At 42.9% G+C, this 13,251-nt stretch overlaps 1 protein-coding gene across 6 annotated transcripts in view; it reads right to left on the bottom strand.

Moving 5' to 3' along the window:
• LOC146963411 (traf2 and NCK-interacting protein kinase-like) overlaps positions 1 to 13,251 on the bottom strand; it is a 61,666-nt gene that overhangs the window by 37,090 nt on the left and 11,325 nt on the right. For all 6 annotated transcript variants that reach the window (XM_085766685.1, XM_085766683.1, XM_085766686.1 and 3 more), the window contains exon 2: positions 12,688 to 12,753. In XM_085766685.1, the coding sequence (XP_085622811.1) occupies positions 12,688 to 12,753 (66 nt within the window). The remainder of the gene's footprint in view (positions 1 to 12,687; positions 12,754 to 13,251) is intronic.

The following is a 13,251-nucleotide window of genomic DNA, read 5'->3' as shown; positions in this document are numbered from 1 at the left end:
TTGAGTGATAACGGACCAAATTGACTGTGTTTGCTCCGCTTGGATGGTCCGTGCTGTGATGGAGGCAGCAAACTGATACCAAACTGATCTCCAATCAGCCTTCAGGCGGCCACATCACGGAGGAGTCATTACTGGCCGTCCTCCCTGCAGGTCAGTGTTTCTCAAACTGCTGGATGGGTCGGGAATTCAAAATGTAGCCTACCTATACGGTTGTTTTTCCCAATGGTTCCACCCAAATACAACAAGTTTCATAGACCAAGGTCATTTAGATGTATGAGTAAATAGGCTAATAATACTAATAATATCTGCTGTATATTTGTCAGGGGAATGGGATATGTGATTGTTGCTTCAATGGTTATTGTTTCAGTAATAAATTTAAAGATGATTGATTTATTTGGCTGTGTAATTCTCCATTTATGGTGTGTGACGTTTATACTGTAAGGCAAACATCTCCAGACCTCCAATTTAAAGTTAGTTTAACACTTTTATGAAGTCTAAAACCATTTTTCTTTACCTTTAAAAACATTGATTTGCACCTCAAGTGAAAGTTAGGGCTATTATTATTATTATTATTATTACCAAGAATTCTTATTCGCTTGACTTGTTGAAAATACAGACTGTATTCACTCCCAGTCCAAATACCAATGTTATTGTCTGTTGGTGAGTATCATCATCCTGCTCAAAGTCAGATAAGCACTCATCATGTTGTCTTTATAAGTTCATGCTGTAACTGGTGCTCTGATAACACGCTGCCGTCTCATCTCTCATCTCATTTGTTCCCTTCCATGTGCAGCATGAGGGAGGTGTCAGACTGATACAGAGTAGCTACACCTCTCCCAGCAATTATCATCAACACATAATTGTGATTAATTGCACCTGCCAAGTGACAGTAAAAAGCCAGTAAAGCACTTGCAGCCTATGGAGGAAGGTCTGCAGAGTGCTCCTTACGATGTGTGAGGATGTATGTGGCTTGGGATGAAGAGGAAGAAGTGGAGGAGGAGGTTGTGTGTGTAATGATCCTTTTTTTTTTTTTTTTTTTACGTTTTTTTTTTTAGCTGCTATATGGAGGGGAACAGACACTGACACAAACATGCACACACACACACACACACACACACACACATACACACTGCAGGCTACAGAGGGAAGCATCTCTTCATCATTCTCATGCAGCCTCAGTTAGACGACACCAACCTGCGAACAGTTACCTTAATACAACCTGCTGCTGGTGGATATCACGCTCTACAGGAATTCTGTGCGTGCATGTGTGTGCGCGTGTGTGTGTATATGTGCATAATGTGTGTTTGTGTGAGTGTGTATGAGAGAGAGGGAGAGAGAGAGAACGAGAAAGATTCTTCTACAATTTGTTTGTGTGCGTCCATGCCCTTGCCAAGTCAATTACACAGCCACCACCACCACCATCAGCACCCTCCACCCCCACTCGGACACATTTACTATGCAGGACACTTCCTCCCGTAGCCTAGCAACAGTCTTGGCTGGCCAGAGTACAGTGGGCACAACAACACTTAAACATACACACACACACACACATTAGGGAGAAGGACAGGACGGGAAATAAGAGACTATTGTCCTGACTCCTGAGTTGTTATTTAGAAGTGGAAGAAGAAGGAGAGGAGGGGTGAGGAAAGGGGGGGGGGGTAGTGTGAGAGGGTGAAAGGCAAGTTGGGAGAGGTGACGAGTGCAGGAGCAGAAGACGAGTTCAGTGAGAGAGCTGAATTTCACAGTGCATCTGTCCACAGTGTGTGTTCACTGTGTGGCCAAGCTGCAAGGTCAAGATTAAACCATCCAACTTTTTACTTTTAAATCAACAAACACATGAGCTGTCTGCTTTAAAAAAAAAAGGATCTTTAAATCGATAATCTTAACATAAACCAAAATTTAAACACCTTACCATGCTGGTGGTTCTGCATGTTTTAGCCCATTAACTACAAATCTCATTACTAAGGACCATGTCCAAAAAGCCTTACATAATTAAGATTGATTTCCTAGTTTCCAGGAAGCCGTCGGGTTTCACTCATTTCAAGAAGATTAACAATCACCAGAGAGAGAATTTAAAATTACAATGTTCATTGTGGTGGACTGCTCAATTTCAGTTGCAAAGTAAAGCCATTTCTTTACAGACCAAAAGGATTTCTAAGGTGTTGTGAAAGGAGGTGGGCCACTCTCCTCAACACAACAAAACTGCAAGACTTTTAAAGTAAAAAGAGGAAAAAGGGAAAAAGCAGGAGTATTATTTCCTCCTATGTGTGAAGAGAGTGGCTTCAACTCAATCAAACAACAAGCTGTCGTCGATCTACTAGACCTGCTTAAGTTTCCTGGGGGAGAAAAAACCTTATTGTTGGCGCTGTGACATCTGACATTTCACAGCTTGCTACCAAAAGAGGAACCGTTTAATAGAAGGAACAGGTTTTTGTAGCCTGCATACAAGATTTTGTGCAGTTACATGCAGCATTGTGTTTATCATTTTGTCATCTAGCTTTAGTTGCATGACAACTTACTAATTAATGACGATGCTTTTTAGCAATAATGTATGCTAGAGTTGATTTTATTAATTTGTCGTTAGTGACACTGCTCTTTAATTTATCAGATATTTTGCAAGATCTTCAAAGCCTGTGCAATGTTGTGCAATCATGTTTTTATAACCCACATCTTCTCTTTGCAAAGAACAACAGGAAAACAAGTGCTAATGCATACGAATGCTCACATACACACGCACTAAACTGGGAATAAATTGGCAGATTGTGTTGCCGGCTCTTTGTAAAAAGGAAATGGGTCACAACATAATCCTAATCTGTGCCGTCATGATAATCCACACCGACACACACACACACACACACACACACACACACAGGCATCAGGCGAGAAGTGACTGGATGTCATCTAAGCATGCTCTGCTGGCATAAAGACTGTCGGCATGGTAACGATATCACAAGGGAGAAGTGGGTTATGGGATGTGGCCCCTGGGCTTTCACTCTATACATTTTCTTTCTCTGACAGGCAGGTCTTTGAGAGAGGTTGCCCACTGCTGTCAAACACAGACTCATACACACCACATACACACTGTGGTTCAGCTGTGCTCGGGTTGAAGGATTTCAGACAACCGGTGTCTCAGTCAGTTACACCCTGGCATCAACACCTACTGGTTCTAGTCTGTGGGGGCTTACAATCCCAGCATGCTCAGCGGCAGATGTTGTTGGGAGCCGTGATGCAGAATTAAAGCTACTTTGGGCTAACAAACATTACAAACAACGGTTCAGCTCCAAGGAGCCCAGAGAAATAAGGGGGCAATGCTCCCAGACACACCTCATTGCAGTTCAAACACCTGCAATCATTCTGCATTCGCACACGGTGCACACACACACACACACGCGCTCGCACGCGCTGCACGCTGTTGTGGAATCAGTGAGGCAGTAAATAAAAGTGACAAAGGCCTCCATTCCAATCTAATACTGCACTGCCCAGGAAATATAGAAGCACCCTGAGGCTGCTCTCACACTCAAGACATGAGAAAGGAAGAGGGGAGAGAAAGATTGAGACAGGAAGAGATTTAAAAGGAGAGAAGATGAGGGAAATATATACAAGTAGAGAGTTTGTGGGAGCGTAAAGGAGGTTGTAAAGAAACAGAGACAGAGGTGAGGGGAAGGGAAGAAAAGAAGAACGATGAGGTGGATGAAAGATGAGAGCAATGATCTGTAGAAGGGTCCGGAGGGCTTTTATTGACGGGCGAGGGGAGTTTGCAGGAAAACGAGGCAGAACATTGTGGACAGGCATCCGAGCTGGTGTTGATTCCACTCTGGTTGAACCGGTGTTATCGGATAAAGTGTATTGAAACAATAATCTATCAGTCGGAAATATAGCTGCTCATTAACCTGCCCGCTCACAGCACTACAAGCTAATTAACAAGCCACTGGACACACAAACGGACGAGAAAAACGGGCTAATCTGGGGGAGGATGGAGGGGTGGGGGGGGTCACGGAAGGGGATTTGGCGCAGTCAGTGCTATAATCACAAATGCAGACACATTAAACCCAAGCAAACACCAGGGGAAACACACAGATTTGATCACAGCCGACACAAGCACATCTGTCACTTCCCTGTGGTGGTGTGAAGCTGCTTTAAGATTAAGAAATCGGCCAGAAAACAAGTCTATTATTAAAGTGATGCATGTAAAAGGATGTGTAGCCTGTTGGTTGAATACATAGTATATGGTAAAAGACTCTCTGTAGTTTTGTTATAAATCAGCCCGAACAGGATGAAATGTGTGAGTGTCCGAAGCTTATTTATGCAAAGCATTTGTGGATGACCCAGATTAAATGAAACACAAACTCGCCGCTTATATAAACATGATGTGCTATGAACTAATGTTGTTTTCCTTTAGCTTGATCTTGTTGAAATGCATCTGCAAAGCTGTATGATCCCATTAAAAACAGTTCATGCAGCACCTCATTCAGTCTTTTCAGTCTTTTACAGGTTAACTCTCGAACGCACTCAACGACTAATTCACTCAGTTAGCCGCGTAGCCTGCACCCACTCACTCACTTGACACTGCAACATCTGCAGAACAAGAGAGCGAGAGAGTGTGCACGAGCGAGGGGAACACTACAGAGGAGAAGGAGAAGCAGGAGGAGGAGGAGGAGGAGGAGGAGGAGGAGAGGGGCTGCGGTGGAGAGGCAAAGCGGCAGGTTCAGCACATCGGGCCTCACGCTCCAGCGGCTCTGGAGGTCAAACGAACAGCCGAGCTGATTTACTGTACAGACTGGAGGTGAGAGAGGGAAAAAAAGGCAGAGGGAGAGGGAGAAGCAGCTGAGGTGGGAAGAGAGGGGTGGGGGGTGGCAAAGAGAGGGATGGAAAAGATGAAAACAGTTGAAGGAGAAAACACAAATAAGGAGCTATAGAGGCAGATGAGTCCGAAAAGAAGAAGCAGTCAGAGAGAATAAAGAATAATAGAAAGAGTCGGGGCTGGTTATAGGTTATTGATTTAACTATTGATGAGCAGTAATTTACACTGTGGGAAAAACAAGCCTCGGCTAAATAGCTCTTTAAAGTGCACACTGTCAATTAAAGAGTTGTGGACCTCACCGGAAAACATATTGTAAGAGAGAGAGAATGAGAAAAGAAAGGCAGACAGAGATTGTTATTGACATCAGGCATGGGTAATTGACCCTGGTCTGGGTGGCAGGAGTGAATTGTGGGTAAGTGGAGCGTGTGGCCTTGGGGGGAAACAGAGAGAGGATGTATGTAGGCTAATGAACACGCTGCCAGATGTGAGCGGTGTGAGCGTTTTGTGTCACCGCATGCGGGCACAGAACGAGCACATCTACTGTTCCCACGGTAACAAGCGACATCCACCTCAGTCACAGTTCACGGTTCATTCATAAGGACGTGTGTGTGTGTGTGTGTGTGTATGAGTATCAGAGCAATGTGTGTAACCAAACAACAAAGATACAGCAATAGAGAGAGATGGCGATGACACAGAGGGGCCATGTGTAAACATCTGCAGCAGTGGCCCCTGCACCGGGGACACGAGCTGTACACACACACACACACACATCCACTTACCATGCACACATAAACACACACCCTGCGTGAGCCCTATAGCCCACAGACACTCCCAGCTGAGCCCTTCTGACAGCTTCCCCATTAGCACTAATGCTTCCATACAGCGCTACTTTTTTTTTCTTCATTTACCATCGTCAGCTGCTTATCATGCTAACTGCAGTACCACTGGGATGTTGTTGCTAACGACCCCGTATACAACAATATGGTGACTTTCTGTTCAAATGCACCTCATTTAATTTTTCATTGATCACCTTATTTTCAGTAGGTACACACACCTCTAAAGGGATAGTTCAAAATTTTGGCAAATTGGCCCATTGCCATAATCGCTATAGTCATAGCAGTAGGTTCGTTACCTTTAATTGTCGGTGCAAGCTATTTTTAGAACGGCGGAGCAGAGCAACGAGCTGCTCAGAGCTACGCTACGGAGGCTAATGGGATTTCTTGGTTTCCCTCATCAAACTCATCAAATACACAATCCAACAACTCCAAAACGCTCTCGTGGAGAAGTTGTGACCTGCACATTCACCACGCTATGAGATAATAACGGAACGTTACCAGACAGAGTTGTTTTAGAGGCAAATACAGAGACTGCTTGCTGAAAAACTGCCCCGACGGAAACGCGCATCAGCGGTTTTGCATGAATTTACCTCGAAAACAAGTTGTTGGATTGTGTATTTGATGAGTTTGATGAGGGAAACCAACGTAGCTCTGAGCAGCTCGCAGCTCTGCTCCGCCGTTCTAAAAATAGCAACAACAACAATAACAACAATTAAAGGTAATGAACCTACTGCTATGACTATAGGGATTATGGCAATGGGCCAATTTGCCAAAATGTTGAACTATCCCTTTAATATAGGGATGGTGTCATATCATTTCATTATTTGGTCAAGTCAGCCAACCGTTTACAAGCTAACACTTGACTGCTTAAAGTTAAACCAATTAATCCAACCAGAAAAGTTTTAAGAGATTGCGATTAATGATTCAAGAGAAGATATTTTCAAATTTGCAATTCAGTTAATGCATTGCAGTTAATGCTGCAATTTTACTGATAAAGATAAGATGTGCTATAACATACACTAAAAATTTTAAAAATAAAAAATGATAACATTCAGGAACAGTTTGTGCTTGTTTGGTACAAGAATCAACAGAAATCACATCATCATCATCATCTTTCCACTTTCCCATGAAACTAAATTAAGAACCTGTGACTCACATTGCAGGACCTGCCAAAAACAAATGCATTGATTTGTTGCACATCATTCATTCTAGTTGGCACGAGGGTGAAAAAACAGGTCTTTCTTTTTACCAATGTCACGGAAAAACATGGATTTGAGCTTTTCTTTGTTTTTATTATAATACATGAAGTATCTGTCAGAGCTGTACCGCTGATTGGATGAAATGTCAAAACATCCTCATGGCCTCTGGGGACTTGTCAAAGTCATTACTCACTATACTTTCTAAATCCGTATTAATAGTTTATAGCACTTTATAGACATAACAATTAACTGATGTGCAGCACTAACAACATGCACAGATAAAATAGAAAAAGGATGTGTGTGAGAAGATACTGTAATGATGTAGTTTATCATCAGAGGAGCTGTAAACAGACCAGCAATGGTATGGTATCTGGTCCATTTATAATTTAGTGAATCATTAATCAGTCAATAAATATGTTACTCCTATGAGTTGTGGAGGATTTTACAGTTAATATTTACAGTAGAGTCTGTATTACATCAATATCTGTGATGAGAAGATAAATTAAATTGAGGTACAGACGAAGACATAGCTCAGTACAAAAAGTAAAGCTGACCACTGATTGTTAAGTTGCCATTTTAGCCCAGTCTATCAAAGAGGCACACACTGCGTACGCTCACTCGCTTGATCTTCCTTCCTGCTGTCAAACACCAGCAGGACGAGTTTAGAACATCAAACAAAGAGGAATAAATGAAGCCACTCCGTCTTCCACCCTCTCTCAGACTCTCTTATGCTGGGCTTTCTCACTCACTTCACACTGCTTCTCTGAAGTTAGTGTGTGTATGTGTGCATGTGTATCTGTGTATGTGCATGTGTAGCGGAGGGGCAGCTGTGGCGAGCATGCAGAAAAGAAAAAAAAATCTCCCAAAGTCCTTTGCAGCAGGACTTCCAGCAGATAAGTGAGATAAAAAAAAAACACCATCTTTGAAGTTTTATTTGGTTCTTAAGAGAGCAGAGGGGGGAGGAGAGAGGAGAGAGAGAAAAAAAAGATAAAGAGACATAGAGACAGTGAGAGGAGGGGAGAGACTGAGGTAAAGATACAGGTGTGATTGAATAACAAGATGAGGCATTTCTTTGAGTCATGATGCTAATCTGCATCCCAGGTTCCCACGGTAACGAGATTATCATTGGCAACGACATGTAGTCCCGACTGCCAACGCCTCCATTTTCCATGCATGTGGTTGAAACCGTAGGATAAAGATATCAAACTCATGATAAAATATGCTTGTTCAGACACACACACACACACCTTCACAACATGACAACATGAAACATACAGAGGCCATGTCACCACATGTTCACACACACAGACGTACACTAGTGCAGTAAATGGAAACCACACAGCTGCTCTTTGTACAGAGTCGCTGTCACAGTGGGTGAGCATATAAAAGCCCAAACGGCCCCGGTCCCCAACCGTCACTTTTGCTGTACTCTGTGTGCATGTGTGTAAGTGTGTGTGTGTGTGTGTGTGTTAGAAGAGACTAGTGAATATTTAAAGAGTGTGTGGAGCACTTTGCCTCAGGAGGAGCAGAGTGGATGTATTCTGTCATCAGAGAGAAAAAGACTGTCCGCCTCCTATTTCTCCTGCTCCTTTGCTGCATGGAGACAGCAGAGTCATGGAGAGAAAGTATGCGTGCGCACACACACACACACACACACACACACACACATATGCATCCACGAATCGTGTACAGAAACCCACACAAACACCGGAAATGTTTTATTGCTGCCAAAGCCGAGGAGACAGTCGATGAGACAATGGACTGACTGTGTCATCGTTCACTCACTTGTACACGTGTGTGTGTGTCTGTGTCTGTGTGTGTGTGTGTGTGTGTGTGTGTGTGTGTGTGTGTGTGTGTGTGTGTGTTGGAGCTGTGTTTGTGTTTTTTTGGAGGCCTGAGATATGATTAGTTGCCCTCTCAACTTGTCCTTGCATCCATCAAGGAGAAAAATGACTTGCGCCGCAGGAATGAAGAAGAGATGTGATTAATCAATTAGTCAATCAATAAGTCTGTTAGTCAATAAATCACAAGTCAGTCAGTCAGTCAGTCAGTCAGTCAGTGAGCGTTTCAGCCAATGGCTGGACACCCATACTCCTCGTTCCCGCCTCCTGCCATGGCACCATGTGAGGGAACGAGTGCTTCCTCAACTCAGAGAACAGTAATTCCCACATCCCCTATCAAATATTCACAGGCATCGCAAAGAAAGGGAGAAGGGGGGGATGTATGGAAGAAGAAAAAAAAGAAACAGGGAGTGGGCAGGACTAAGGAGATGAGAGTGGAAGACGGAGAGACGTGGCAAAATAAAGGGAGGAAATACCAATGAAGGAGCGATAGAGAGGCAGATGATGAGAAGGAGAGTGACAACAGTTGGAGCGAGAGAGAGAGAGACGGCGCTAAAGGAGGAAACAGTGAGAGAGAGAAAGAGAGAGAGTGATGGAGAGGGAGGGAAGTGGAGAGAGAATGTGTTTAATTATTCAGCATTACCCGTGTTCTCTATTTATGGCCCTTTTAGAGCAGCCAGTAGAAGCTATATATACACATACTGTAGGCACAGCCCGCTCCCTTAAGTACAGCTCACCAGGGAAGTTTCAATCCCAAAAAACACAGAGAAAACAGGAAGAAAAACGTGATTACATATTGATAAGAGAAATGTGCAGAAGAGGAAGATGAAGAGGGAGTGGGGGTGTTGGATAGACAGAGGAGGAGAGACAAGGAACTAGAACCAGCATAGAGATGTAAGATGAGAAAGGGAGACAGAGGCTAAAATTATCTTTCCACTGCGGCTACTCGTCTATCACCGTTCTTGGCCCAACTCTTTTTTTTTTCTCTTTTTTTTCGCTGACAGGCAAACTGCAACTAAAAAAAAAACAACAACAACCTGGGACGACTTTTCTTTTTAATTGAGAAGAGATGATGGGTGCACATGCGAGGGGAAAAGAGAGAGAGAGAGGGTGGGAGAGGAGAGGAGAGGAGAGGAGAGAGAGCACTGAGGGGCAGATCTCTATCATTTAACTAGATGGCGTGGTGGAATCGGTGATAAACCAGTTATCTCCTGCTCCCAGGATCACAGAGCTGCAGCTACGTGGCTCATTACTATCACCAATAATGTAAAACACCGTGCTGACCACACACACACACACACACACAGACACACTCACACAAAAGTTGTGCATGCATGGCTTCACATAAACCTACATATCTCTGCCTTCATTGTGCGCTGAGTACAGTAAAAGCCACTGCAGCAGAGTGCAGCGGACTGGGATAAGAGTCATGCTTTTACTTTTGCTGTGGGAAAAAAGACACTAAAGCACAAAGACGTCATGGGAAAAGGTAAAAATAACCTCTGTTCCTCATCTCGTGATGTTTTCATATCATATTTCTGTTAGATAAAAATTTGAAATCTCCAAAAATGTCAGCTGCTGATGCATGTTTCACTTCATCCAACAAGCTTATTAAAGTTTTACTGATCCCGAGCGTACCCTAAATCTGTCTATCTGCAGAAATGATTACTTAAAAAAAGAAGCAAATGTGCAGTTGGATTTTTATCTAATAATGTTGATATTTGCTATCAGCTTGCATAAGACTTGTAATTACATTCAAGACAGATCAAAATTAAAGAAGACGCTTGGCGTAGGCTGTGTATGTTCTACAGGAGCTGTCTGTTGATTCTCAGTGTTTTTTTTAAGCTGCAGAACAAAACTGAACCGTGGCCTCCCGGGAAATCGACTTTATTTTTGGAATCAAAACGAAGGGGAAAAAAAAAAAACTATGTTTACAGCCCACCTGACTCTAACCTTTACATCTGAGCACACATTCAGACTCCACCTGTGCTCGCTCCACAACACACTGACATGGATTCATCGACCCAAACCAGAGGGATACTACGGTCCAAAGCTACGTACACTATTCTTATGTGTTACTTTTTTACAAGTGTCTATAAACGGTTTGGAGAAAGCCGGAGCAATTCCAGTTCACTAATACCCACCGGGCTGAAGGTCAATTTATCATCTCAGTGACTCAGTGAGATTCACCTGCTCACGAGAAGTTGATCCTCTTCAGGCGCTTCGCCTCGAGGAGGGAGCTCAATCGCCTGAGGAATTTAAAATAGATGGCATTTTTGCTCAAGTGACTCTTCTCCTTATCTGTATGTATGAGGCCAATCTCTCCTGGTTTACATCTGCGCCTCCTACAGCACTCAAGGACAATATTTGCAACTACACACCTAAGTGCATTTATACCATTATTTTTAGATTAAAAATGCATATTTATCAAGGTTGCAACTGACTATTACTCTCAATTACCCAATTAACGCTGTGATTATCTTCTTGTAATTGCTTGTTTTTTTTTACAAACAACACTGCAAAATGTAAAGATATTTAGTTTCCTATCACATTGTACAAAAAAAGGGAAGCAAATTCTCACAATGGAAAGGCTGGTGGTAAATAACACTCAGCAGTTTTTACAGATTTTGTCTAATAAATTATCAAAATGGTTCATTTTCTGTGAATCACTGCAGTTCTACTCTCATATTTTCTAGCTATAAGGTTTTGAATGTGTACAATTTAGAGTTTTCTCGCCCCAAAGTTCATGATATTTAGCACGAAAAGTAACTTTTAACAATGAGAATAGTCAAACGCTTGAAAGCGAAACAGTGGGAATGTCATTTTTGACGCTGTCAAACAACGGCGGTAACAGAATAAACTTCAGTGGGGAAGCACCCAATCACAGACCAGTGGGGATGAGCTTAATGGGCTACTGAGCCAACAGGCCGCTGCTGTTGCCATAGGCATTCTGTGGCTCAGTAATGTATAGGAACAGACCGGCTGAATGTCAGCCAGTAAATGAGCCGTGACTTTCACCAAGACAGCAGAGTCAGCAATAAATGGATACACATAACTCTCCTGTTCTTCATTCCTTTTGTGTGTTTTTTTTTCTGCCTTCCGTCGCTTACACACACAAAGACACACACGCTCACACGCACATACACACACGTGGATGTCAAAGTATTTCTAGAAGTGTGGAGAAGCATGTCCGACCTCTGTCTGACCTTTCATTTGGTCCAATCAGCTGTAAGAAATGTCTGTCTCCATTATCATCTGACCTTGATTCTCTGCTCCATTAGACACACTCTCTCTCACACACACACGGTAACCTAGAGTAGATGCGCTCACAGGGGCCTTGACATGTCGATACTGTCACATATTTGAACAAACATGTGTTTATTTCCAGAGAGAGGTTGTTAAACGCAAAGTGGCGCATGCTGCTGGTGTAACATCCTGCAGAGTGACAGGATAGGAAGGGGAAGAAACAGGAAAAGGAAGTGAGGACCACTGAGCAGCGAGCCGTCGTGGCGGGGAAGAGGAAGCTCAGACACTGACGTGGACGGAGAGATAGCATTTAAATGACAGCAGCAAACAGCTGAGTCAAGCTGACAGCAGATGCGACAAACTACAGTGATGTCACAACGCTAGATCAAGTGCAAGCACTTCCTCTTAAAATAACTCTTCTTTGGAAACTAAAAAAAAAACACAAGGGATGTAAATACAGTAGAGAAAGAAGAAAAGGGAGGAAAGGAAATTCTCCTAAAAGCACTTTAATGTGCCCCAGATTCTTCTCCTCCTCTCTACATTTAAGTCTCTTTTACATTCGCTCCATTTCTCTCAAGCTTGTGCTCTGCTTTTATCTCCTATATTATCTGTTTTCTTCAGTTACACAGCACATTCCTCCTTTTTTTATTCCATATAGACTACTCAGACAGAGAGAGAGTAAACAGGAGTTGATAAAGTGGAGGACATGCTATCAACGGGAGGATCAATGTCTGTTTATGCAAGTGTAGGCTACATATTCTTACCTTATACACCTGCCCGTAGGTGCCATTTCCCACCAGCTCAACCAGCTCAAAGATGCCAGCGGGATCCTGGGAAGACAAAGGAAACGCAGCAAGATCAATAAAAAAGAATTATCAGAATTAACATGTTTTATCAGATTTAGGCGGTAATCACACATTTGATAGAGCAGCTATCTTTTTTTTTTTAGCAGCTGGTGAGTCCAGTTCAGTCGGGTCCTGACTGCATTAACAACTGCACGGATTAGGCTGAAATTTGTACAGACTTTCACATCCCCCTCAGGATTAACAGTATTAATTTTTGGTCATTCTGACTTTTCCTCCGAGGCTTATTGAACGTAATAACTTGGGTGACAGACCTTTCCATCTATAGCTCTATTATGGCGTCAACATTTGAATTTGTCCAATAAACTTTGTGAGTATAGTGCAACTTAACAAATGCTAGCATGCTAGAAAGTCAGCTATATTAGCTAAATATGAGCAGTGTGATGTTATCTAGGCTAGTTCATTGACATTAGCTTGGCCATAGTTTCCCTTTTACAGCAGTGACCATATCTAGGCCAGGCCTTG

This window comes from Trachurus japonicus, chromosome 22, assembly GCF_045865225.1.
Source record: "Trachurus japonicus isolate A0001 chromosome 22, Traja_1.0".
In the NCBI taxonomy this organism is placed as follows: domain Eukaryota; kingdom Metazoa; phylum Chordata; class Actinopteri; order Carangiformes; family Carangidae; genus Trachurus; species Trachurus japonicus.
The sequence above is the reverse complement of the archived record's forward strand: the minus strand, read 5'-3'. Positions and strand labels throughout refer to the sequence as shown.